Genomic DNA, 27,710 nt, shown 5'->3' on the forward strand with positions numbered 1-27,710 from the left:
AACAGACAGTAACTGCTTTCAAATACGCTTTCACTAGATATTACCCGAATACCAAATACAAAGGACCTTATCCATCCACTGAAGAAAGCCTCAAGGGTATCAGGTTCAAGGTGGTAACGCTGGGAAATGCACCGGATGAAACCTCAACCCACGACTGAGAGCTCGGTGCCCTGGGTTCTCAGCTCCGTCACTAATTCGCTGTGTATCCTTGGGCAAGTTATCCGCTTCTTTCTGGGGCCATTTCTTTCTTCTTCTTCTTCTTTTAATTTAAGAGGCGAGGAGTTAAGACTTCGCAGCTCTATTACCTCAGGTCCAAATTTACACAGAGCCCCGGGCTCATCTTGTTCGGTAGGGCTCGCGCATTAAACCTTCCTGGCGGCGCAGCACGTGATATACAGAAATTCAGATTCACGAAAGGGATACAGTTCGTAAAGTTGTGAAAAACTGCGGGTAAAGAGTCTCAAGAAGTCGTTAAGGATAGTGCCGGTATAAGTTGTGAACAGATCCCACTGGCTCCCCACTTCCATACAACTACAACCACCTCCCCCGCCCAGACCCGGAAGTCATCACAGCAGGATTTAAAAAAAGAAAGAAAACGGAACAGGAAGTCCCATCCTCTACAAAATTTCAACGGTGGCCCATAAGGCTCATTAGAAGCAAGCGAATCAGCCGGGTGAATTGCATTTTCTTTCATGGGTAGTGGGGTTTTTGCTGCTTGAGCTGCTGCGGGCAAAGCGACCTTCGCGGCGCCTGGACGCGGGACCCGCGCTCTAACGGTTGTTGGGTTGAGTGACCTTTTCCTCCCGCCGGCGCCGAAGGGAAGCCCAGGTTCCAGGCGGGCGGAGCGGTCGGCTTGCTCACCGGGTCAAGGGCGGGGTACGTGTGGAGTGTGAACTCGGGAAGTCACTCTCTCTGGGCCTCCGGTTCTTCTGTGAAATCGAGTGCCTCTCCTTGTTCTGTTTGGTAATATTGCCCAAGTACATTCATTTGTACAGCGCTTTGGTTTGAACAGAAACCTTGTAAAGTTGGCGTTGTTACCCCAGTTTACTGATGGTGAAACAGGCTCAGGTAGGTTAAAGGAGCCACGTGACAGACTTTGTGAGAGCCGTAATTCTCACTCGGGTTTTCTGAGTCCCAGCGGGTGGATAAAATTAGTTTATGAGATAAGCCTCAAAAGCGAGTGCTCTCACGGTGTAACTAATTTAGAACTGATTGGCTTCAGTTGCATCAGTTGTTATCCTAAGGCAGAACTTCTTTTTAAAATATGGAATGGCAGATTTTTTTTTCCTTTCCTTTCCCTCAAATTACACGTTCCTTGTTAATATCAAATGTTATTTTGGCCAACAGCTTGAGCCCACTGGAATGGCAGCCCCATCTATGAAAGAAAGGCAGGTTTGCTGGGGAGCCCGGGATGAGTACTGGAAGTGTTTAGACGAAAACACCGAGGACTCTTCTCAGTGCAAGAAGTTAAGAAGCTCATTTGAATCAAGCTGTCCGCAACAGTGGGTAAGTCACATTGATGCTGACTCTGATGTGTTTCTCTTCTCAGTACATTGATTGAGCTTACAGTGTGAGTGGCAGGGTACAAGATGGAGTATTATCCTAGGCATTGCTAGCAATAGTTTCTTTGACAAGTGGAGAAAACCTTGTCTGGTAATACAGGGTTGTTTTATGTACTTAAATAAAGGCACACCTTTGGAAAATATCTCCTGACAGTTTAAAGATCATTGAAAGAAATAAACATATGGACAACAACCAAAAAATTCCAACTCACTTAATTGACGGACTTCTCCAGGACCTCTCCCCTTTTGAAGGGGTGGTATTTAATCTTGGGCAGGAGTAAGCCAGGCCCAGTTGCCCACTCAAAATAATATAGTCCTATATCTGAAGATAAAGAGTATAAAGAAGGGAGTTGGGAAAGTAGAATAAAGAAAAGGTTCATATGGTGGATCATACCACCAACTGCCCTAAATGCCTCCTTGCCAGGCATTCATGCTCTGTACTCCTGTCCTTATGATTAGGGGGGATTCGAAGAGAGAACTAACATTATTGAAGGTTTGTAAGTGGTCCTGTGCTAAGCTTGACACTCCTTCATCAACATCCTTAAGATGGATGTTGTTATGCTTAATTTTCAGAGGAGGCAACTGAAGCTCAGAGCATTCAAATAACTTTAATAGCATTATTCAGTAAGTGGCAGAACCATAATTCTATATCAGGCCCTGGCTGATAGGAGATTTGAACCTGGATTTACCCATGCTCTTTCACTATACCAAGCTGTTCCAAAGTATACCAAGTAGTCTGAAAGCAGACAGTTTTAGAGTTGTAATGATTTTAGGGCTTCCTCTCACATCCTAAATTTTTAGATGAGGAACTTGAGCTTGAAGAACACCACCAAGAAAGGTATAATGGAGGGTGGGCTCATATTGGAGGGAGGGCTGGGCTGAGGTTGAATGTTGGTAGTGGAATTGCTTTAAATGAATTCATTTGTAAATCCAGCATGGCCTTTGGAACTTAGGTTGCATGATATAGTCTGTTTCATAGGATTAGGATGAAGATCAAATGTCAAACTTGACATATAAACTAAAAAAAAACTGGCGATTGTGGGGCTTTCTGATTGTATTAGATAACGATTTAAGCAGAAAATGTCATACATCTCAGATTTTCCCATTAGATAGATGCATTGGGACTGATTCCTGGCTTAAGAAGTAGGTGGAAAATGTGGCGTTTTGGCTGATGTCAAACATGATACCTTTATGACTTTTTACCTTGATATTACAACTGTCCATGCTTTCCCTTCCTTGGCCTTCTCACTCTTCTACCTTCTGGGCCATCAGTCACTGACAGCAGGATGGGGCCAATCACAGGTACCTTTGACTGAGAGCAAGGAAGGACTTGGGACTCTGTGTGTTGGGCGTGGGGGGGTAGGGAGTGATAAAGAGCTTTGGGCTTTAAGGCACGGTCTTAAAGGTATTACCATTCCCACCCCATCCCCACATTTCCCCAGGAGAACCTGGTCACTGTAAGATCTAGTTTGTTTTAATTAAATTCGGTTTTATTGAAATATATCCATATAACCATACAGTCATCCATGGTGTACAATCAGCTGTTCCCAGTACCATCATATAGTTATGCATTCATCACTCCAATCTATTTTTGAACATTTTCCTTACACCAGAAAGAATAAGAATAAGAATAAAAAATAAAAGTAAAAAAGAACACCCAAATCATCCCCCCCATCCCACCCTATTTTTCATTTAGTTTTGTCCCCATTTATCTACTTATCCATAAATACACTGGATAAAGGGAGTGCGATCCACAAGGTTTTCACAATCACACTGTCACCCCTTCTAAGCTACATTGTTATACAATCATCTTCAAGAGTCAAGGCTGCTGGGTTGGAGTTTGGTGGTTTCAGGTATTTACCTTTAGCTGTTCCAATGCATTAAAAATCTAAAAAGGGTTATCTATGTAGTACATAAGAGTGCCCACCAGAGTGATCTCTCAACTCTATTTGAAATCTCTCAGCCACTAAAACTTTGTTTTGTTTCATTTTGCATCCCACTTTTGGTCAAGAAGTTCTCAATCCCATGATGCAGGGTCCAGATTCGTCCCCAGGAGTCATATCCTGTGTTGCCAGGGAGATTTCCACCCCTGGGAGTTATGTCCCACGTAGGGGGTAGGGCAGTGAGTTCACCTGCGGAGTTGGCTTAGCTAGAGAGAGAGGGCCACATCTGAGCAACAATTAGGTACTCAGGAGGAGACCCTTAGGCACAATTATAAGCAGGTTTAGCCTCTCCTTTGCAGTAACAAGCTTCATAAGGGCAAGCCCCAAGATAAAGGGCTCGGCATACCAAACCGCCAGTCCTCAATTTTTGTGAGAAAATCAGCAACAATCCAGGTGAGGATGTCCAACACTTCGGCATTTCCCTCCAGTTCTTCAGGGGGGCCCTGAGTATATATTTTTATTCTCTGCCCAAATTACTTTGGGATGTGTCGCTACTTCACTCTAACCTATACAAACCTATCATATCTCACTTCCTATTCAAAGTTCCATGTAATTATGGTGTTTTGAACAAACTGTAGAAGTTATATTGTTTAGAAAATATAGATTCTGCACCAAATAAACATATCTTCCCTTGGTCTCACATGGAAGTAGAAGTTTTAAAACACAGTCAGTTTTGACCTTTATCCTTTGGCCCGATTTGCCCTAGTCTTACGTATCTGCTTCATTCATATGTAAGATCTATCTTTTGACAGCCTAGTCATGATTTTCCACTCAGGTTGCACATCAGAATCATGTCTGGAGATTGAAAAAAAAAAAAAAAATAGCTGTGTCCAAGACCTTACTGCTGATTTACTGAATTTCTGGAATTAGAGCCCAAGCTTCTTTTAAAACAGCTCTGGCTCCACAGGTGATTCTGATGGATAACCATGACTGGGAATTGCTGTCCTATCCCCTTTGGTAAGTCACATTTCTGGTCCTACTTTTTTAGCCTCTATCCTTTCCAACCTAATGGCTGATAGACTTTCCCACACCCCTACTTTTATTATCTGTCATAAGAGGATTTTTTTTTTCGGATTTTATTGAGATACATTCATTTATCATATATTCCATCCAAATTATACAGTCAGTCTCTCACAGTATCATCACTTATTTGTGCACTCATCACACTCACTTTTAGACCATTTTCATTACTTCAAAGAGAAAATTATCAGATAGACATAAAGAAAGAATACCAAAACACCCCATATCTTTTATCTCCCCCTATTATTGACCCCTAGTATTGGTGTAGTACACCAGTTAACTGTTGATGAAAGAATTTTAAGGTATTACTGTTAACTAGAGTCTGTAGCTTGCAATAGGTATCTTCCCCTACATACCACTCTGTTGTTACACTTAGTACCAGTGTCATACATTTGTACCAGTTCTTGCAAGTACTTATTTAAATTTGTAGTGTTAATTGGTGATGTATATTACTCTAAACAACCCCCTTTATCCCAAATCACCTACAGTACAGCACGATTCCTTATTTCCCACTAACAATCTACCCTCATTCCATATCTGTTTCTAAATATTTTAAGTTCAACCTTTTTATACATTCTGAATATAATATATTATCATTCCCCAAGTTCTCTAACTTTTGTCTATTTCTACGTCTCCTATATTATACATTTTAAGATTCTGAGTTTACATAATCTAGTTAGTTCATATTAGTGAAATCATACAATATCTGTCCTTTTGTGTCTGACTTATTTCACTTAGCATTGTGTCCTCAAGATTCATCTATGTTGCATAGTTCAGGACCTCATTCCTTCTTGTTGCTGCATAATATTCTATCGTATGTATATATCATATTTTGTTTATCCATTCATCTGTTGATGGACACTTGGATTGTTTCCATCTTTTGGCAATTGTGAACAATGCCGCTATGAAAATTGGTTTGCAAATGTCTGTTCATGTCCCTGCTTTCAGATCTTCTGGGTATATACTGAGTAGCAGAATTGCTGGGTCTTATGGCAACTCAATATTTAGTTTTCTTAGGAACTGCCAAACTATCTTCCACAGTGGCTGTACCATTTTACACACTCCCACCAACAGCAAGTAAGTGTTCCTATTTCTCCACATCCTCTCCAACACTTGTGGTTTACTGTTTGTGAAATAGTGGCCATTGTTATAGGTGTGAGATGACATCTCATGGTTTTGATTTGCATTTCCCTAATAGCAAAGGAAGATGAATATCCTTTCATGTGCTTTTTAGCCATTTGTATTTCCTCTTTGGAGTAATGTTTATTCATATCTTTTGCCCATTTTATAATTGGGTTATTTGTCCTTTTATTGTTGAGTTGTGGGATTTCTTTATATATACTAGATGTCAAACCCTTATCAGATATATAGTTACCAAATATTCTCTCCCATTGAGATGGCTGCCTTTTCACCCTTTTGACAAAGTCTTTTGATGCACAGAAGTGTTCAGTCTTGAAGATTTCTCATTTATCTATTTTTTCTTTTATTGCTTGTGCTTTGGGTGTAAGGTTTAAGAAGCTACCTCCTATCACTAAGTCTCAAAGATGTTTCCCTACATTTTCTTCTAGGAGTTTTATGGTACTGACTCTTATATTTAGGTCTTTGATCTACTTTGAATTAATTTTTGTATAGATGTGAGGTAGGGGTCCTATTTCATTCCTTTGGATATGGATATCCAGTTCTCCTAGCACCGTTTATTGAAGAGACTATTCTGTCCCAGTTCACTGGATTTGGGGGCCTTGTCAAAAATCAAATGACCATAGATATGAGGATCTAGTTCTGAACTTTCATTTCACTTCCATTGATCAATATGTCTATCTTTGTGCCAGTACCATGCTGTTTTGACTACATGTTTTTGGCTATTTGTGACCCTTTTCCCTTCCAAATAAATTTGATAACTAACTTTTCCAATTCTGCAAAGTAGGTTGTTGGAATTTCAATTGGTACTGCCTTGAGTCTATAGATCAATTTGGGTAGAATTGACATCTTAACAACATTTATCCCTCCTATCCATGAACATGAAATGTGTTCCCACCTATTTAGGTCTTCTTTGATTTCTTTTAGTAATGTTTTATAGTTTTCTGAGTACAGGTCCTTTACATCCTTGGTTAAGTTTATTCCTAGGTACTTGATTTAGTTGCTATTGTGAATAGAATTTTTTTCTTAATTGCCTCCTTGGTTAGCTCTTTCCTAGTGTATAGAAACACTACTGATTTTTGCACATTAATCTTGTACCTGTCATTTTGCTGAATTTGTTTATTAGCTCAAGTAGTTTTGTTTTGGATTTCTCAGGATTTTCCAAATATAGGATCATGTCATCTTCAAATAATGAGAGTTTTGCATCTTCCTTTCCAGTTTGGTTGCCTTTTATTTCTTATTCTTGCCTAGTTGCTCTTGCTAGAACCTCAAACACAATGTTGAATAACAGTGGTGACAGTGTGCATCCTTGTCTCATTCCTATTCTCAGAGGGAAGGCTTTCAGTCTCTCCCCATTAAGTATGATGTTGGCTGTGGGTTTTTCATATATGCCCTGTATCATATTGAAGAAGTTGCCTTAGATTCCTACCTTTTGAAGTGTTTTTATCAAAAAAGGATGCTGACTCTTGTCAAATATGTTTTTAATCGAGATGGTCATTTGATTTTTCCCTTTTGGTTGTTAATGTGCTATATTACGTTAATTGGTTTTCTTGTGTTGAACCACCCTTGCATGCCTAGAATAAACCCTACTTGGTCATAGTGTATAATTCTTTTGATGTGCCATTGGATTCTATTTACAAGTATTTTGTTGAGAATATTTGTATCTATATTCATTAGGGAGGTTGGCCTGTAGTTTTCCTGTCTTGTAGTATCATAATCTGGTTTTGGTATTAGAGTGCTCTTAGCTTCATAGAATGAGTTAGGTAGTTCTCCTTTTCATCAGTTTTTTGGGGAAGAGTTTGATCAGAAATGGTGTTAATTCTTCTTGGAATGTTTGATAAAATTCCCTTATGAAACTTCTGACCCTGGGCTTTTCTTTGTAGGAGGATTTTTTTTTTAATGCAGTTTTATTGAGATATATTCACATACCATACAGTCATCCAAAGTGTATAATCAGTTGTTCACAGTATCATCATGTAGTTGTGCATCATCACCACAATCAATATTTTGACCATTTGCATTAATCCAAGAAATAAAAATGAAAATAAGAATAAAAATACGAAAGAACAGCCAAAACATCTCATATTCCTTTGCTTCCTATTATTCATTTACTTTTTGTCCCATTTTTCTACTTCTTCTGTCCATACACCAGATAAGGGGAGTGTGAGCCACAATGTTTTCACAATCACAGTTACACCATATAAGCTATATAGTTATACAGTCTCCTTCAAGAATCAAGGTTACTGGATTGCAGTTTAACAGTTTCAAGTTTCTAGCTATTCTAATACACTAATAACTAAAATGTGGTAGCTATAAAATGCATAAGAATCATCTCCAGAATGACCTCTTGATTCCATTTGAAATCTCTCAGCCACTGAAACTTTATTTTGTTTAATTTCTCTTCCCCCTTTTGGACCAAGAAGGCTTTCTCAATCCCACAATGCCAGGTCCAGGCTCATCCCCAGGAGTCATATCCCACGTTGCCAGGGAGATTTACACCCCTGGGAATCACATCCCATGTAGTGGGGAGGGCAGTGAGTTTACCTGCCAAGTTGGCTTAGAGAGAGAAGCCACATTTGAACAACAAAAGAGGCTTTCTGGGGGTGACTCTTAGGCACAATTGTAAGTAGGCTCAGCCTCTCCTTTGCAGTAACAGGCTTCATAAGGGCAAGCCCCAAGATCGAGGGCTTTGCCTGCTACAATGGTAGTCCTCAATGCTTGTGAGAATATCAGGAATTCTCCTGATGGGGAAGTTTAATATTTCTAGTTTTTCCCCGGTCCCTCAAGGGGGCTTTGCAAATACATTTTTATTCTCTGCCCAGATTACTCTGGGATGTATCAGAGCTTCATGCTAACCTATAGAAACCAACCAGATGTCAACCCCTATTCAAGGTTCCTTGTAATTATGGTGCTTGAATAAACAAGTTAGCTTATATAACGTACTAAAGAAAATACAGATTTTCCACCAAATAAACATCTCTTCCTTTGGTCTCACATAGAAGTTGAAGTTCTCAATCACAATCAATATCATCCTTTTTCCTTTAGTCTGATTTACCTTAGTCCTAACAAAGTCCATTTTGTTCATATCTCTAATTAAAGTCTGATCTCCTTTTCGGCTTCTTTAACATTTGCTGTATGGGGTAATGCTGACATTCATAGTTGCTGGACTCTGGTTCTGAGTCTCAGGTGTCACATAGACACCCAAAGTTGTAGGAAGATTTTTGATGACTGATTGTGTCTCTTTACTTGTGATTGGTTTGTTGAGGTCTTCTGTTTCTTCTTAAGTCAGTATAGGTTGTTCATGTGTTTCTAAGAAATTGTCCATTTTATCTAAATTGTATGAAGGGATTTTTTTTACAACTAGTCTGAGGACAGTGATTCTGTATTGTATGTCACTCCCACTCATTCTCAGGCTGAGCGCCATGAAGACCATGCAGGCCCGCTCTCTCTCCAGGTCAGCTGCATCATAGTCACAGCTAACATCTACTGAGTGTGTACTATATGCCAGAATCTGGTCTAGGCACTTCAGATGCATTATCTATTTCTTTTAGTCCTCACAAAAACTTTATAACCCAGTTTTATAGACTAGGAAACAGGCATATTGAAGCATCAGAGCCTGGATTTGTACTCAGTCTAATTCCAGAGTCCATGTTCTTAACTACTGCACATACTTCTTCCTGTGCCTATCGTGCAAGAAAAGGACCCATGAAAATAGCTTGCACAAGTCTCATGTTATTCTAGAAACTTAGTCTTCAAGTCTATTTAAATACAAAAGCTCCATTTCCTTGGGTCCCTTTACAATTCACTACCCTGGTTTTCCTCCTCCTTCTCTAGCAGACCCTCCTTTTTGGAATGCTTTTTTGGCTCCTTCTCTGTGTTTTGAAAGTTCCAGTGTCCGTAGTGCTCCCTTTTCCCAAGGCAATCTTGTCTATAGCTGTGACTTTAAGTACCATGAATGTGTGGATGCCCAAATTTACATCTCCAACCTGGACCTTTCTCCAGCTCTAGAACCACCTGTCCAGCCACTTGTGTACTTCTCTAGTTGGATGTTCACAAGGACCAACCTTGAACCCTGCGTATAAAAAAACTGAACTTCTTCTCCTGCACCCAGCAGGCTTTCTTTGTTACCAGCTTCATGAAAGACACCCATATCAACAGCAGAAACCTAGGAATCAGCCTTGACTCCTTCTCTCTCACTGCATATTCACTTAATCATCAGATTGTACCACCAGTTCTTCCTCGTTTATCCATATATTCGTTCTCTTCCTCCAGACTGACACTTGCCATCGCCTAAATGACTGCAGCAGCCTCTACATTGGACTGTCTGCTCCACTCTCAGCTTTGGAATTTGTTTTCCACCTGATAGCAAGAGTGATCTTGTTAAAATGTAGATCCCATCTGGTATCTCCTACCTAGCACTCTGTTGTCCTTAGGATAAAGTTCAAAGAATTTAAAAGGATGTATCAGGTCTTTCAGAACCTGGCCCACTTAAGTTCCACTTAAGCCTAATTTCTTGCTCAGCCATTGACTGCCTACTTTCTTCCAGCTGTACTGAACTATGTGCAGTTTCTCCATCAAGACTTAGTTCTCTTGCCTCTGCCTGGAACCACTCTGCCTTCACTTGGTTAATTTCTTCTCATCCTTGTTACAGCTAAGAAGCCATTTCCTCCAGGTATCCTTCTTGACCTGCCACCTCTGCATGAAGTATCCCTCCTGGATGTCCCCAAACCAAACTATATTTCTCCATCCCAGCATTTACCCCTCTCTTGGATTAAGTACTTCCCTGTGTCCTTCACTAGACTATAAGCTCTGTGGGGCTGGGTCTTGTTCACAGCATCATCCCAGGGGTCCAGTAAAGTGTCTGGCACAGAACAGGTGTGTTAACAGTAGTCACATTCTACTTCTAACTTTGTTTTGAATTTAGGGAACATATACTTTTACTGAACTTTTGAACTTTATGGACAGTTTTCCATAGTGCCCACCCTCACAGCAAACCTAGTTCTTGTAGCCCCTACTTCCCATCCCAAATTCATATAAATTCTGTTCTGCCCTCTTCTTTTTTTAAACTGTTTGGGTTTGGGGCCTTAAGATGTTTGGTGCATTTGGTTTCCCTTGTGTTTCTCACACTAGAGCTTTCCCAAATGGGCTTTTGAATTAGTCACTTGTTTTTTTCTGTGCCTATCCTAACTCTCTGCTCCCTCCTCCCTCATGGGCAGCAGTCCTAACTGTGCTTCTCGGTCCCTAATTCTTCTTTGGTCAGTCTGCTAGATTAACATTGGTTGAGCGCCTACTGTGTACCAGGCTTATTGTTTTAGTACTAGGTGAGCAAGTATAACTAAGCACATGATGTAGGTTTTCCTAGTCAGGGGAACTTAGGCTTACAAGTTAATTCCTTACTGATATACCACAGCTAATAAATGCTAAAACTGGAATTTAAAGCCAAGATTCAGTATTATTTATTAAAAAGTCACATTCCAGCAAATTAACTAACCTGCCCTTTTAGCCCTATATTCCTCTAGATTTTCCAAGGGCCTCTGGCATTTTTTTGACCTCTTAAAGGGAAAGCCCTCTGTGGGGCCAGATAGGGCAGGTAGATTGGTACCGTTCATCAGACTTTGGTGCACTGATAACAATTTGATATTTTTAATCTAGGCAGTTTTGTTTTTTTAATTAAAATGCTTTCTGAAAAAGAAAAACCCTCAACCGAGGAAGAAAGGTGATTCTGAGAGAAGATACATGTCTGAGGATAAGGAAGGAGTAAAAGGAGATGCTGTGCCGTGGGAATATAAATCCTCTGCCCTCTCCCTGGCAGAATCTTCAATAAAATTTAAAATGATCACTCTGAAGGAAAAAAAATGTTTTAATTGGGAGAGAATTTAGTGATCATCTGTTATACCCACTTTACTTTGTAGTGAAACCAAGACTGAAAGAACTTTAGTTACTTGATTATGGTCACCCAGCTAATAGGGGCATAGCGGAAAATTCAGCTCAAGTCTCCTGACTTCGAGCCCAGTGCTTTTCTATCATTTTAGTCAGGAAAAGGAAAAGACTGATTTAAACTCATGATCTAAAATATTTTGTCTTTAATGGCAACAAATTTTTGTTTAAGATTGACATTATTAGATGTTGGTGTTTGACAGAGCCCAATAGGTAGTGTCCTGCTTCTCTATCCAAGTGCTGAACTAATTGGAAAAGAAAATGAGTAAGGCAAATGGAAGACCAAAATATCACCTTAATTACTAATGAAGCTGATACTGGAGAATGTGGTTTACATCTCTGGGCAAGTTGGCTTCCTAATACTGAACCCCAGAGGCAGCCTGACTTACTGTTTTAGGTTGGGTTTCCTAGAAGTAGAGCCCAAATCAGGGTTTCTTATGCAAATGATTTATTGAAGGAGTGTTCTCAGGAGGGAAGCAGGATAAGGCAAGGCTGTGACTTCAGCTGCAGACTAGCTTCAGTTTGATCCCTCTGGGAAGCTCTGGAGCCTGAACTGCACCACAGAGTTGGGTCCACTTGACAAGATGGCTGGCTTTTGTACCCCTGTCAGTCATTGGCTTTGACTGAGAGCTGTTCTCCAGAGAAGGGGTCAGCTGTGCAACATTAGCAGCCAGCACTCAAGGCAGTAGGAAAATGGGTGCACCACTCTGTTGAGGGGATCTGGACAGAGCACCAATCACAAAGATTAACTTATCTGTTCAATTTCAGGCAGCACTTGACCACCATAGCCTTTTCCCCACTGGGGTCTGCCTCTGTAAAATTCACCTGTGGAACTGTAGTGCTAAAGGCAAGCTCTCTTCAGTCAGCCTCACTTCCACAGGGAAAAAGGAGAGGAATAACCATGTTAACCATCTGCTAAAGAACTTCTCTGTCCTGGGGAGAGTATTCCAGTTAATGGTTATTCCTTCCTATGAAATAAAGCATCTACAGTGGAGCATATGTGTCCCCCTCCCCCAACAAGAAAGATAGTGTAAAAAAGAGTATTTCTTTAAGGAAAGTCCAAGAACATACAGTTGCCCATTTTACTGAAATGACAGTATAGGAAAACCTCCTAAATATAGATCATTGCCCTACTGAAATCTGACATCAATCCTCATATCTTTTTTTTTTTAGTCCACATGCTGTTCATTCAGTAATACTATAAATATTTATGAAGCCCCTATAAATGCCATAGAAAAACGCAGCGGGGGAAAAATGGACAAAATGCTTAATCCTCCTGTAGCGTTCATTTTAGAGGAAGGAGACAGACAAGAAGTAAAATTATCAGAATGTTAAATAGTAATATATGATATGATAAAAAAAATGACACAAGGGTGCCAGAAGGTGATGATGCTGAGGTAGGGATTTAGTTTGCAAGTGTAAATAGGGTGGACAATAGAGGCCTTATTGAGATGTTTGAATAAAGACATGGAAAGGTTAAGGAGCAAACATTGCAGAGAAGAGAATTCCAGGCAAAGAGAACAACAAATACAAGAGCCCTGAAGTGGTTACAGAACTAATGCATTTAAGGAACAGCAGCAAGAGCATAATAGAAGCTAAGGTTAGAGATAGGCCAGGAATGTTGACTTTTATTCTGAGATGGGAAGCCATAGGAGAGTTTTGAGTTCGGGAGTAAGGAGGGAAGTAAGGATATGAGGATGACAATCAGAGAAAAGTTGGTAGGACCAACAGATTGTTGGCATCCGGGTCCTAGAGGGAAAGTTAAAAGGTGGTGGTTGGAGAATGGGGTGCCTAGAACTGGGATTATGGGAGAATAATATTTGTTGGTAAGGATGAGGTCTAGGCTATATCATGGAAATAAGGTAGGTTGGAGGACTTGTCCGTTGAAGATGTCAAAGGACTCATTGACTTCTGCAGCTTTTGACTATGATAGCCACTTTCCCATTTAAAATTGTTTGCTTCTGCAGTACTGCTCTTCCAGGTTTTCTACCTTTGTGGCTGTTCTTTTCTTAGTCCATAATTGAGTTCTTTCTCAGCATCCTCCTTAAAAATCAGTTGCTTTCTCCCTTTTCACCTCTGTTCTCTCCTCGAGTATTACCTTGCTGAAGTCTTACCCATTTGCCATAGACTAAAAGCTAGATTTTTCCAGAGATAATGTGTGTGAGAAGAGGGGCATGTAGGTAGGGAGGGGGAGACATGGAAGTATCATTTTGAGTGCATTCTGTGTGAGAGGCTTTGTTTTCATTAGCTCTAATTTTCTTCATTTTTGTGAGGTACTACTGTATGTTTTACACAGTAGGAACTAAGGTTCAGAAAGGCCTTAATTTGTCCAGGATCACCTAACCAGTAAAGTAGTAGAGAGGGGAATTGATTGAAGGTGCGTCTGATTCCAAAGTTTTGTGTTCTTTTCATGCTATTTCTACTTTGCTACATCCAAAGAATAATGATAAAATTAGAGCGATCAAAATGGGGATTTATAATGAATAGTGTGCTGGTTTGAATCTGTTATGTACCCCAGAAAAGCCATGTCCTTTAATCCAGTCTTGTGGGGGCAGACCTATTGTTGGGTGGGACCTTTTGATTAGACTGTTTCCATGGAGATGTAACCCAGCCCATGCAAGGTATGTTTTAAATCCCCTTGCTGGAGTCCTCAATGAAAGGATAAAAGACAGATGAAACTTAGAGAGCTAGGAAATGCTTAGAAGGAAAACGCCCAGAGACATTTTGCAGAGAGAGCCATTTTGAAACCAGATCCAGGAGGGAAGGCCCAGCAGATGGCACCATGTCCCTCCCATGTGACAGAGGAACCCCAGATACCAGCAGCCTTTCCTGAGAGAAGGTGTCCTCTTGATGCCTTAATTTGGACATTTTCATGGCCCCAGAACTGTAAATTTATAACCTAATAAATCCCCACTGAAAAAGCCAGCCCATTTCTGATATATTGCATTCTGTCAGCTTTAGCAAACTGAAACAAATAGTTCTATCATAAAACATTAAAAATGAAAATTACATGATAAATATGCCATAGACTAATACGTAAGCTGTCATAAAAACTGAATTTCTCTTCTCCAGCATTTTGCTCATCTCTTTTGTAGCATTTGCCAGTCTAACTTATATAATAATTCTACTTAAAGTCTCCTATTGGTTCATAACTGAGGAGCAGGGATCAGGTATGCCATTCTAACATCCACCAGGTTCTTCCACAAATAGAGCAACCAGATGTGTCTATTTATCATAATGTCAATTTCAGATATTTTTTTTTCTTCTAAACCTTAGAAATGTCCCAGAAATCCAGTATTCTGGCATGCACATTACTATCTTGGGTCTTAACACTGACGTTCTATGCATACAATGCTTCCTGATAAATGCTTGTTAATTCTTCTGTAACTATTCATTTGCCTTTTAGAGAAATTGTACCATGTGTTGAGGGTCTTAGATTGCTAATTGAAGGGGGAGGTGGAGGCCAGTGAGGAGAGCTTTCCAGGCAAAGTATATCATATAAAAAGGCATGGAAGTAAGATATAAAAGAAATATGCACACTCAGGAAATGGGGTGTCTGTATGGCTAGCATTTCAGGGACTAGGGGGCAGATTCAGAGGAAAGGAAGGACAGATGGGCCTTGTTAATCATACTGAGGAGTTTAGCTGTTACTTTGAAGGAAATAGGGACAACCTGAGAGTTCTTTAAACAAGCAAGTAACCTGATAAGTGTTAACAGATGGATTAAGGAAGATTGAAACAGGAAGTAGAGAGATCAGTTAGAGTTATTATGTAATACATGTGAGAAATAGTGAGGGCCTAAGCTACAGCAGGGAAGAGGAGGAAAGAGATCTAAATGCCTGGGTGGATGAAGATGCCATTCATTGACAAAATACTAAAGAGGAGAAACACATTTGGAGAGGACCTAAGATCTGGACAAGTTGGAACAGAAATATCAATAATACCTCTAAATGGTGTTGTGTGTTAGCCAGTTGGAGACATGTGAAGGAGATGTAATTTGCATGAAAATGTTAAGCCTGTGGTCCATGTCTTTGATTTTTTATTTTTAATTAAACTTTTTTTGTTAGAGAAATTGTGGGTTTATAGAACAATCAAGCATAAAGTACAGGATTGCCATACCCCACCTCACTACCACCTTGCATTGGTATAGAACATTTGTTACAGTTGTTGGTAGCACTTTTTTGTAATTGTATTATTTTTTTTAAACAGTACTTATAGTTGTTACAATTGATGACAGATTAAAATAGTATTATTAACTATCATTCATAGTTTACATTAAGCTTATTTTTCTTTTCCCATTTACTCCCAATAATTAAAACCTTGCGTTAGTATTGTATGTTGGTTATAATTCATGAAAAAACATTGTTAAACTTGTACTGTTAACTAGTCCTTTGTCTACACTATGGTTCACTATGTTATACAGTCCTGTTTTATTCTTTAATTTTTATTCCAGTAACATATACATCCTAAAGTTTCACCTATAAAGTTCAGTGCTGTTGACTACACTTAAAATGATGTGCTACCATCACCACCATTCATTTCCAAACCTTTACCATCAGCCTACACAGAAAATATGTACAAGTTAAGCATCAACTCCCCATCTCCTAACCCAAATCTATCTCCTGATAACCTATATTCTAGACTCTAACTCCATGAGTTTGACAGTTATAATTAGTTCATAACTGTGAAATCATACATTATATGTCCTTTTGTTTCTGGCTTATTTCACTCAACATAATTTTGTCAAGGTTTGTCTATGTTGTTGCATGCATCAGGACTTCAGTCATTTTTACATCTGGATAATATTCTATCATATATATATACATTTTGTTTATCCATTCATCGGTTCATGGACACTTGGGTTGTTTCCATCTTTGGGATATTGTGAATGATGCTGCTATGATCATTGGTGTGCAAAAGTCTGTTCAAGTCCCTGCTTTCAGTTCTTCTGGGTATATACCTAGTAAAGGAATTGCTGGATCATATGGCAGTTATATACTTAGTTTCCTGAGGAACTGCTAAACTGTCTTCCACAGGGGCTACACCATTATACATTCCCACCAGCAGTGAAAGAGTTCCTGTTTCCCCCATCCTGTCCAACACCTGTAGTTTACTAGTTTGTTTGTTTGATACTGGCCATTCTAGTAGGTGTGAAATGTTATCTCATTATGGTTTTGATTTGCAGTTCCCTAATAGCTAGTGATTTTGAGCGTCTTGCTGTTTAGCCATTTGTTTCTTCTATGGAAGAGTGTCTATCAGGTCTTTTGCCCCCACCCCCCTTTTTTTAAATTCAATTTTATTGAGATATATTCACATACGATAGAATCATCCATGGTGTATAACCAGTTGTTTGCAGTACCATTATATAGTTGTGCATTCATTACCACAGTTTTTGAACATTTTCATTACCACACACAAAAAAGAGTAAGAATAAAAGTTAAAGTAAAAAAGAACACCCAAAACATTCCATACCCCCCATCCCTCCCTATTACTCATTTAATTTTGTCCTGATTGTTCTATGCATCTGATTATATACTGTATAAAGGAAGTGGGACCACAAAGTTTTCACAATCACACGGTCATACAGTGTAAGCTATATATTTTATAATCATCTTCAAGAATAAATGCTACTGGGTTGCAGTTCAACAATTTCAGGTATTTTCTTCTAGTTGTTCCAATACACTAAAAACTAAACAGGGCTATCTATATAATGCATAAGAATAACCTCCAGAATGACTCGACTATATTTGAGATCTTGCAGCCACTGAAGCTTTTTTTTGTTTCATTTCTCTTCCCCCTTTTGGACCAAGAAGGCTTTCTCAATCCCACAATGCCAGGGCCAAGCTCATCCCCACAGGTCATATCCCATGTTGCCAGGAAGATTTACACCCCTGGGAATCATGTCCCATTTAGGGCAGAGGGCAATGAGTTTACCTGCAGAGTTGGCTTAGAGAGAGAGAGGCCACATCTGAGCAACAAAAGAGGTTCTCTGAGGGTGACTCTTAGGCACAATTTTAAGTAGGCTTAGCCTTTCCTTTGTAGCAACAAACTTCATAAGGGCAAGCCTCAAGATTGAGGGCTCAGCCTTTTAAATTGGTAGCCCCCAATGCTTGTGAGAATATCATTAGTTACGCAGGTGGGGAAATTTTACATTGCCACATTCTCCCCCAGTCCCTCAAGAGGGCTTTTTTTTTTTTTTTTTACTTTTATTGACTTATTTTTCTTTTAAATTCAATTTTATTGAGATTACCCCCATACCATACAGTCATCCAAAGTGTACAATCAGTTGTTCACTGTATATAGTTGTGCATTTATCACCACAATTAATTTTTTTTCAATTTTAGAACATTTTCATTACCCCAGAAAAGAAATAAAAATAAAAAAGAAAACTCAAATCCTCCCATATCCCTAACGCCATCTCTTCCATTGTTGACTCATAGTATTGGTATAGTACATTTGTTACTGTTGATGAAAGAATGTTAAAATATTACTAACTGTAGTACATAGTTTGCAATAGGTACATTTTTTCCCTACTTACTCCTCTATTATTAACTTCTAGTTATAGTGTCATACATTTGTTCTAGTTCATGAAAGAATTTTCTATTATTTGTACAGTTAATCATGGACATTGTCCACTACAAGATTCACTGTTATACATTCCCATGTTTTAACCTCCACCTTTCCTTCTGTACATGACTCTAAACTTCCCCCTTTCCACCACGTTCACACACCATTCAGCACTGTTAGTTATTCTGTCCATTTCCAAACGCTTAAGTTCAACCTAGTTAAACATTCTGCTCATGATAAGCAACTGCTCCCCATTCTTTAGCCTCATTCTATATCCTGCTAACCTATATTTCATGTCTGAGTTTACATATTTATAATTAGTTCATACCAGTGAGATCATACAATATTTGTCCTTTTGTGTCTGACTTATTTCGCTCAATATAATGTCCTCAAGGTTCATCCCTCAACCCGTCTTTTTTTTAAGATGGTTTTGTTCATGCACCATACATTCCATCCTAAGTAAACAATCGATGGTTCCCTGTATAATCACGTAGTTAGACATTCACCACGACCACCACTGTCTATATAAGGACATTTCCATTTCTTCTACAAAGAAAGAGGAAGAGTCAAAAAAGATAGAGAGACAAAAGAAAGAGAAAGAAAAAACTGACGGCTAAAAAGCAACAAGAGAAAACATAAAATAAAGTATAATAAAAGAGTCAAGACAGCATCACCAATGCAAAGAATCCCATACCCCTCCCTTATATCCCCCTCTTATAGACATTTAGCTTTGGTGTATTGCCTTTGTTACATTAAAGGAAGCATAATACAATATTTCTGTTAACTATAGACTCTAGTTTGCATTGATTATATTTTTTCCCCAATACCACCCCATTTTTAACACCTTGCAAGGTTGAGATTCATTTGTTTTCCCTCTTGTAAAAACATTTGTACATTTTATCATAATCGTTGACCACTCTAGGTTTCACTAAATTATACACTGCCAGTCTTTATCTTCCCTGTTTCCTTCTGGTGTCCCACATGTCCCTAACCTTCCTCTTTCAACCATACTCACAGTCATCTGTTCGGTGTACTTACATTATTGTGCTACCATCACCCAAAATTGTGCTCCAGACCTCTCACTCCTGTCTTTTCCTGTCTGTCTGTAGTGCTCCCTTTAGTATTTCCTGTAGAGCAGGTATTTGTTCACAAACTCTCTCATTGTCTGTCAGAGAATATTTTAAACTCTCCCTCATATTTGAAGGACAGTTTTGCCAGATACAAGATTCTTGGTTGGTGGTTTTTCTCTTTCAGTATCTTAAGTATATCACACCACTGCCTTCTTGCCTCCACGGTTTCTTCTGAGAAATCTGCACATAGTCTTATCAAGCTTCCCTTGTTTGTGATGGATCACTTTTCTCTTGCTGCTTTCAGGATTCTCTCTTTGTCTTTGACATTTGATAATCTGATTATTAAGTGTCTTGGTGTAGGTCTATTCAGATCTATTTTGTTTGGGGTATGCTGTGCTTCTTGGATCTGCAAGTTTATGTCTTTCATAAGAGATGGGAAATTTTCAGTGATTGTTACCTCCATTATTGTTTCTGCCCTTTTACCTTCTTTTCTCTTTCTGGGACACCCATAATGTACATTTATACGCTTCATGTTGTCATTCAGTTCCCTGAGATATTGCTCATATTTTTCCATTCTTTTCCCTATGTGTTCTTTTGTGTGTAGGATTTCAGATGTCTTGTTCTCCAGTTCCTGAACGTTTTCTTTTGCCTCTTAAACTCTGCTGTTTTATGTCTCCATTGTGTTTTTCATCTCTTGTGTTGTGCCTTTCATTTCCATAAGTTTTGCCAGTTTTTTCAAACTTTCGATTTCTTTCTTATGCTTGCCCAATGTTTCCTTTATATCCTTCATCTCTTTTGCCATATCTTCCCTAAATTCGTTGAATTGATTTAGGATATTTATTTGAAGGTCTTTAATTAGTTATTTTGATTCCTGTATCTCAGTTGAAGTGTAGGTTTGTTCCTTTGACTGGGCCATATCTTCATTTTTCCTAGTGTGATTTGTAGTTTTCTGTTGTCTAGGCATCTGGTTTCCTTGATTACCCCAGTCAGATTTTCCCAGACTAGAACGGGCTCAGGTCTCAGGAGGGGACTATATTCAGTAACAGGTTTCCCTGAGGGTGTGTCTTAGAAGATTTACAGACTTTCCTGTGAGGCCTCTAGCCACTGTGCTTTTCCTAACCTGTCCTGTAGGTGGTGCCTGTCAGCCTATTGCTCCCCACTGGTGTGAAGAGGTGTGGTCCCTTTAATTTTCAGATTAATTTGTTTCTGGTTTGATTGTTTTCCCTAGGCCCTGGGGTCTGAGTTCTGAAGGGAAGGCAGCCACTTGAGCTGGGCCCTGCCCCCCTCCTCTTAGGGAACATACACCCTCTATGGAGTTATCTTCTGCACTTGAATTACTCCTTTGTCTCTCTGACTCAGTTAATTTCACCCCTGCCTGGGTCAGAGTGCTGAGAACTGGAAATGCCTGAGGCTTTCTCCACTGAGCCACTCAGATTGAGAGAGAAAAAAAGGGGAAAGAAAGCCCCTTTTCAGAGCCAGCCCCCAGTCTCCCAGTTTTGTTAGTTGGCCAGAGATAGTACCCAGTATTCTGTGCTCCTTTTCTTTGGATACAGGCATTTTTCAGTATTCTAAGGGGCCAGCCGTCTTTAAAAGCCTCTGTATTTTTTTTCTGTTAGCCCCCGCCTCCTCTTCACTGAGAGCGACCTCAGGGCATTCTGCTGCTTGTTAGGGGTTTGTCTGTGTTGGTAGCTTATATTCAGCAGTCCACATTTGTTAATTAAAACCCCAGTTGGAGCTAGGTTGAGCTATATTTACTTCCTCCTGGCAGGGACTGCTGCTTTCTCTCACAGTGAGGTTTTGCAGCTCAGCATGCCATTGGGGGGAGGGGGTTCCTGGTGTGGTTCCACAGTTCTTACAGCTCTGATGTTGTGATCTCAGCCATTCCACCCATTCCAGGCTGGTGTACGCTGTGTGGACAGTCACGGTTGTCCCCTGTGACTGTACAGTTGTTCCAGACTATTTACTAGTTGTTCCTGGCTATTTTACTAGTTGCTCTAGAGGACTAACTAAATTCCACACCTCTCTATGCCACCGTCTTGCCCCACCTCTCTCTCAGGGGGGCTTTGCAAATATATTTTTATTCTCTGCCCAAATTTGTCTGGGATGTATTGCGGTATCACAGCAACCAGATTTCACTCCCTATTCATTGTTCCATGTAATTATGTTGTTTGAATAGACTGACCATAAAAGTTAACTTATATAGTATGTTACAAAAAATATAGATAAACACCTAATAAATACCTGTTCCTTTGGTCTCACACAGAAGTTGAAGTTTTACAAACAGCGTCACTGTCATCCTTTATCCTTTAGTCTGATTTGCCTTAGTCCTAACCCTGTCCATTTCATTCATATCTCTAATTGAAGTCTGATCTCTTTTTGCAGACTCCTTAATTTGCTGTATGGGGTAATGCTGACATTCGTAGCTGCTGGACTCTGGCTGTGAGTCTCTGGTGTCACAGATACCCAAAGTTCCAGACACAGACCAGGTTATACACAAAGACCTCAGCATCTCAGAATTTAGAAATAACCATTACAACTCAGGAATAGATGTAACTGCTGTAAGAGCTTACAATCTAGGAACCTTTACAATAAGCCTTTCCCTGATAACCTATGCTCTCAGACTCACTTCTCAGAGTTTGCACATTATTGTTAGTCTATATTAGTGAGGCATTATAATGTTTTTCTTTCCATTTCCAGTTTATTTCACTCAACATACTGTCCTCAATGTCCATTCACTTCACAACTTCACTCCTTATGGCAGCTCAGTATTCCATTGTATATATACACCACAGTTCGCCATTCCATTCATCACTTGATGTACCCTTAGGCCACCTCCATCCACTGCAAATCGTGAATGTTGGCACCATAAACCCCAATGTACAGATGTCCATTCATGTCCCTCTTTTCAGTTCTTCCAAGTACATACCCAGTAATGGAGTTGTAGGATCATATGGCAACCCCATGCTTAGCTTCCTGTGGAACCACCACACTGCCTTCCAGTTGGGCTACACCATTCTACTTCCCACCAATGGTGATGAGATACATGCCTTTCTTCACATTTTCTCCAGCACTTATATCCCTATGTTTATTTTTTAGACGGTTTTATTCATATACCATACATTCCATAACTAAACAATCAATGGTTCTCTGTATAATCACATAGCTATGCATTCACCAACACTATCTATAGAAGGACATTTCCATTTCTTCCACAAAGAAAGAGGAAGAGGTGAAAAAAGTAAAAAGAAAAAAATGACAACTAAAAAGGAACAAAAGGAAAAATAAAATAAAATAAAATACAATTAAAAAGTCAGACACCACCACCAATGCCAAGAATCCCATACTCCTCCCTTATATCCCCCTCTTATAGACATTTAGCTTTGGTATATTATCTTTGTTACAATTAATGGAAGCATATTACAGTGTTACTGTTAACTACAGACTAGTTTGTATTGATTGTATATTTTCCCCAATACCACCCCATTTTAACACCTTGCAAAGTTGACATTCATTTGTTCTCCCTCATGTAAAAACATTTGTACATTTAATCACAATCATTGACCACTCTAGGTTAACACTAAGTTATACAGTTCCAGTCTTTATCTTTCCTCTTTCCTTCTGGTGTCCTATGTACCCCTAACCTTCCTCTTTCAACCGTACTCACAGTCATCTTTGTTCATTGTACTTACATTATTTTGCTACCATCACCCAATATTGTGCTCCCAACCTCTCTCTTCTGTCTTTTCCTATCTGTCTGTAATGCTCCCTTTAGTAGTTCCTGTAGAACAGGTATTTGTTCACAAACTCTCAGTTTCTGTCTGAGAATATTTTAAACTCTCCCTCATTTTTGAAAGACAGTTTTGCTGGATATAGAATTCTTCATTGGTGGTTTTTCTCTTTCAGTATCTTAAATATATCCCATCACTTCCTTCTTGCCTCCATGGTTTCTAATGAGAAATCCGCACACGGTCTTATCAAGCTTTCCTTGTATTTGAAGGATCGCTTTTTTCTTGCTGCTTTTAGGATTCTCTCTTTGTCTTTGACATTTGATAATCTGATTATTAAGTGTCTTGGCATAGGTCTGTTCGGATCTATTGTTTGGGGTACGCTGTGCTCTTGGATCTGTAATTTTATGTCTTTCATAAGAGATGGGAATTTTTCAGTGATTATTTCCTCCATTATTGTTTCTGCCCCTTTTCCTTTCTCCTTCTGGGACACCCATGCCATGTACATTCATGTGCTTCATGTTGTCATTCAGTTCCCTGAGACGCTGCTCAATATTGTTCCATTCTTTTCCCTATCTGTTCTTCTATGTGTAGAATTTCAGCTGTTCTGTCCTCCAGTTCATGATTCTTTTCTTGTACCTCTTCAAATCTGCTGTTGTATGTTTCCATTGTGTTTTTCATTTCTTGTTTTGTGCCTTTCATTCCCATAAGTTCTGCCAATTGTTTTTTCAAACTTTCAAGTTCTTTATGTTCACCCAATGTCTTTTTTATATTCACCATCTCTTTTGCCATATCTTCCCTCAACACATTGATTTGATTTTTGAATTGATTTCGGAGATTTGTTTGATTAATAATTAGTTGTTTCAATTCCTATATCTTAGTTGAAGTGTGTTTGTTCCTTTGACTGGGCCATATCTTCAGTTTCCCTAATGTGATTCATAATTTTTCGTTGTCTAGGCATCTGGTTTCCTTGATTACCCCAATCAGATTTTCTCAGACCAGATGGGCCCAGGTCCCAGGAGAAGGCTGTGTTCAGTATCAGGTTTCCCTGATGGTGAGACCCAGAAGGTTGTGAGTATCAGGTTTCCCTGATGGTGAGACCCAGCAGGTTGTGAGACTTTCCTGTGAGGCCTCTAGACTCTGTGCTTTTCCTATCCTGCCCAGCAGGTGGCATTTGTCAGCCTGTAGCTCCCCACTGGTGTGGTCCTTGTAATTCTTAGCCCAGGGTGTCAGAGGCCAAGTTTAAGTTGTTTCTGTATCCCCTTCCCCGCCCCCTCCCCCCAGGACCTGGGGTCTGAATTCTCTTGAATGACGGCAACCACTTGAGCTGGGCCTTGCCCCCCCTTTTCTTAGGGAAGATACACCCTTTAGAGAGTTATCGTCTACACTTGAATTCCTCCTTTGTCTCTGTAACTCTGTTAATCCTCCCTTGCCTGGGTCAATGCTGACAATTGAAAATGCCTGAGGCTTTTTCTAATGAGCTACTTACAATGAGAGTTTTTAAAAAAAAAAAAAAAGGAAAAAGAGAGAAAGCCCCTTTTCATAGTCAGTCACCAGCCCCCCCAGTTTTGCTGGTCCACCAGTGTTGGTCCCCGGTTCTCTATACCCCTTTCCTTGGGACACAGCTATTTTCCAGTATTCTGAGCTCAGCCATCTCCAAAAGCCTCTGTTTCTAATTTTTTATTTTTTATTTTTATTATTATTTTTTTTTCCTGTCAGCCCTGTCTCCTCTCTACCAGGAGGAACCTCAGGTTTGTTCCTGCTTGCTCTGGGTTTATTTCTGTTTGTAGCTTGTATTCAGTAGTCCAGATTTGTTAATTAAAACTGCAGTTGGAGCTTGGTTGAGTTACTTTCCCTCACTCCAGGTAACCTGCTTTTTTCCACAAGAAATGTTTCAGCTCAGCCTGCTGTGTCAGTGGGGGAGGGGCGCCAGCTCCGCAGTTTGGGGAGCTTTACTTTCATTTCTGTGCTGCGATCTCAGCTGTTCCACCCACTCCAGGCTGATGTATGATGTGTTTTCAGTTGTGGATGTCCCCCAACAATTGTTCCAGACTATTTACTAGTTGTTCCTGGCTATTTACTAGTTGCTCTAGAGGACTAACTAAATTCCACACCTCTCCATACCGCCATCTTGCCTTTTGCCCATTTTTAAATTGGTTTATTTGTCTTTTTATTGTTGAGTTGTAGGATTTCTTTATGTATTCTATATATTAAACCCTTATGAATATGTGGCTTCCAAATATTTTCTTCCATTTAGTAGGCTGCTGTTTTGGTTTGCTAAAGCTTCCAGAATGCAATATATCACAAATGGATTGACTTTTACAATGGGAATTTATTAGCTTATAAATTTACTGTTCTAAGGCTGGGAATGTTCAAATTAAGGCATCAAGAGAAAGATACCTTCTCTGTAGAAAGGCTGCTGGCATCTGGGGTTCCTTTCTCACATGGAAAGGCACATTGGCTGGTGTCTGCTGATCTTTCATTCCTGGGATTCATTGCTTTCAGCTACTGGTTTCAGTGACTTTTGCTCTCAGCTCCCCCAGGGGCTTTTCCTCTCTAAGCTGTTTCCAGACTTCTCTGGGTGTTTCTCTCTGAGCTCTCTCTCAACTTTTTCTGTCCTTTATTTCTCATGAAGGTCTCCAGTAAAAGGATTAAGGCCCGCCTTGAGTGGGGTGGGTCACATCTCAAGTTGAAATAACCTAACCAAAAGGTCCCACCACAACAGCTCTGTACCCGCAAGAATGGATTAAAAGAACATGGCCTTTTTCTGGAGTACATAACAGCTTAAAACCAGCACAGCTACCTTTTCACTTTCTTGACAAAGTTCTTTGAAGCACAAAAGTATTCATTTTTGAGGTGGTCCTATTTATCTATTTCTTTCATTGCTTGTGCTCTGGGTGTAAGATTTAAGAAACCACCTCTTACCACCAGATCTTGAAGCTGCTTCCTTACATTTTCTTCTAGGAGTTTTATGTTCCTAGCTCTTATATTTAGGTCTTCGATCCATTTTGAGTTAATTTTTATAAAGGGTGTGAGATAGGGATCCTCTTTCAGTCTTTTGGATATCACTATCAAGTTCTCCTAGTACCATTTGTTGAAGAGGCTATTACCTCTCAGTTGCTTGGCTTTGGCAGCCTTGTCAAAAATCAATTGACCCTAGATGTCAGGGTCTATTTCTGAACTTCTCAGTTCGATTCCATTGATCAATATATCTATCTTCATGCAAATACCATGCTGTTTTGACCACTATAGCTTTGGAATATGCCTTCCAGTCCGGACGCATGAGCTTTCCCCCTTCATTTTTCTTTCACAAGATGTTTTTGGCTATTTGGGGCCCCTAGCCCTTCCAAATGAATTTGCTGATTGGCTTTTCCGTTTGTGCAAGGTAGGTTGTTGGAATTTTTTATGGGAATGTGTTGCATCGTTAAATCAATTTGGGTAGAATTGAGATCTTCACGATACTTGGTCCACAAATCCATGCACACATAATGTCCTTCTCATTTATTTACGTCTTCTTTGATTTCTTTTAGCAGTGTTTTGTAATTTTCTGAATATAGGTTCTTGTTTAAATTTATTCCTAAATATTTGCTTCTTTTAGTTCCTATTGTAAATGGAATTTTTTTCTTGATTTTTCCTTCTCAGATTGCTCCCTACTAGAATATGGAAACACTACTGATATTTGTGTGTTGATCTTGCATCACTTTGATCCAGGCAATTATAAGATCTGGTAGCTTTGTTGTCTGTATTTTGTGACTTTCTAGATATTGGATCATGTCATCTGCAAATAGTGAAAGTTCACTCCTTCCTTTGCAATTTGGATGCCTTTCATTTCTTTTTCTTGCCTAACTGCTTTAGCTAGAACTTTTAGCACAATGTTGAATAATAGTGGTGACAGTGGGCATCCTTCTGTAGTCTGAGATACAAGAGGCAAAGCTTTCAGTCTTTCACAGTTGAGTATGATGTTAGGTGTGAGTTTTTCATATATGCCCTTCATCATGTTGCAGAAGTTTCCTTCTTTTCCTACCTTTGAGGTTTTTTTGTTTTTTTGTTTTTTTAAATCAAAAAAGAATGCTGGATTTTGTCAAATGCCTTTTCCATATCAATCTAGATAATCTTGTGGTTTTTTTCCCCTTCAGTATGATAATGTAGTGAATTACATTAGTTGATTTTCTTATGCTAAACCACCCTTGCATACCTGGGATAAAACCCACTTGATCATGGTATGCATTTTTTTTAATGTGCTGTTGGATTCAATTTGTTGAGGATTTTTGCATCTTTATTCATTACAGAAATTGGTCTGTAATTTTCTTTTCATGTAGCATCTTTATCTGGCTTTGGTATGAGGGTGATGTTGGCTTCATAGAATAAGTTAGGTAATATCCCCTCCTCTGCAGTTTTTTGGAAGAGTTTGAGCAGGATTGGTATTAATTTTTCTTGGAATGATTGGTAGAATTCACCTGTGAAGTCATCTGTTCCTGGGCTTTTATATTGGGGAGGTTTTTGATGACCATTTAAATCTTTTTACTTGTGATTGGTTTGTTGAGGTCTTCTATTTCTTCTAGTCAGTGTAGGTTATTCATGTTTATCTAGGAACTTAGGCTTTTCTTCTGCGTTGTCTCACTTGTTGGCAGGCAGTTGTTCATAGTATCCTCTATGATCCTTTCTCTTTCTGTGGGGTTAGTAGTAATGTCCCCGCCCCATTTCTGATTATATTTATTTACAGCTTCTCTTTTTTTGTCCATCTAGCTAA

General features: G+C 39.4%; 1 protein-coding gene across 10 annotated transcripts in view; it reads left to right on the forward strand.

Annotated features, from left to right (window-relative positions):
* The first annotated feature begins 607 nt into the window (after positions 1-607).
* Positions 608-27,710, forward strand: part of LOC119522701 (cytochrome c oxidase assembly factor 6 homolog) — a 106,890-nt gene continuing 79,787 nt past the window's right edge. For 7 of the 10 annotated variants that reach the window (XR_005214506.1, XR_005214508.1, XR_005214505.1 and 4 more), the window contains exons 1-2: positions 886-1,068; positions 1,348-1,506. Coding sequence is in view for 7 of the 10 variants with exons in the window: in XM_037821334.1 (XP_037677262.1) it covers positions 1,051-1,068; positions 1,348-1,506 (177 nt within the window). In the remaining 3 variants the exon portion in view is untranslated. The other 3 variants (XM_037821322.1, XM_037821314.1, XM_037821325.1) reach the window with 3 other exon arrangements.

This window comes from Choloepus didactylus, chromosome 2 (genome assembly GCF_015220235.1).
Source record: "Choloepus didactylus isolate mChoDid1 chromosome 2, mChoDid1.pri, whole genome shotgun sequence".
Taxonomy (NCBI): domain Eukaryota; kingdom Metazoa; phylum Chordata; class Mammalia; order Pilosa; family Megalonychidae; genus Choloepus; species Choloepus didactylus.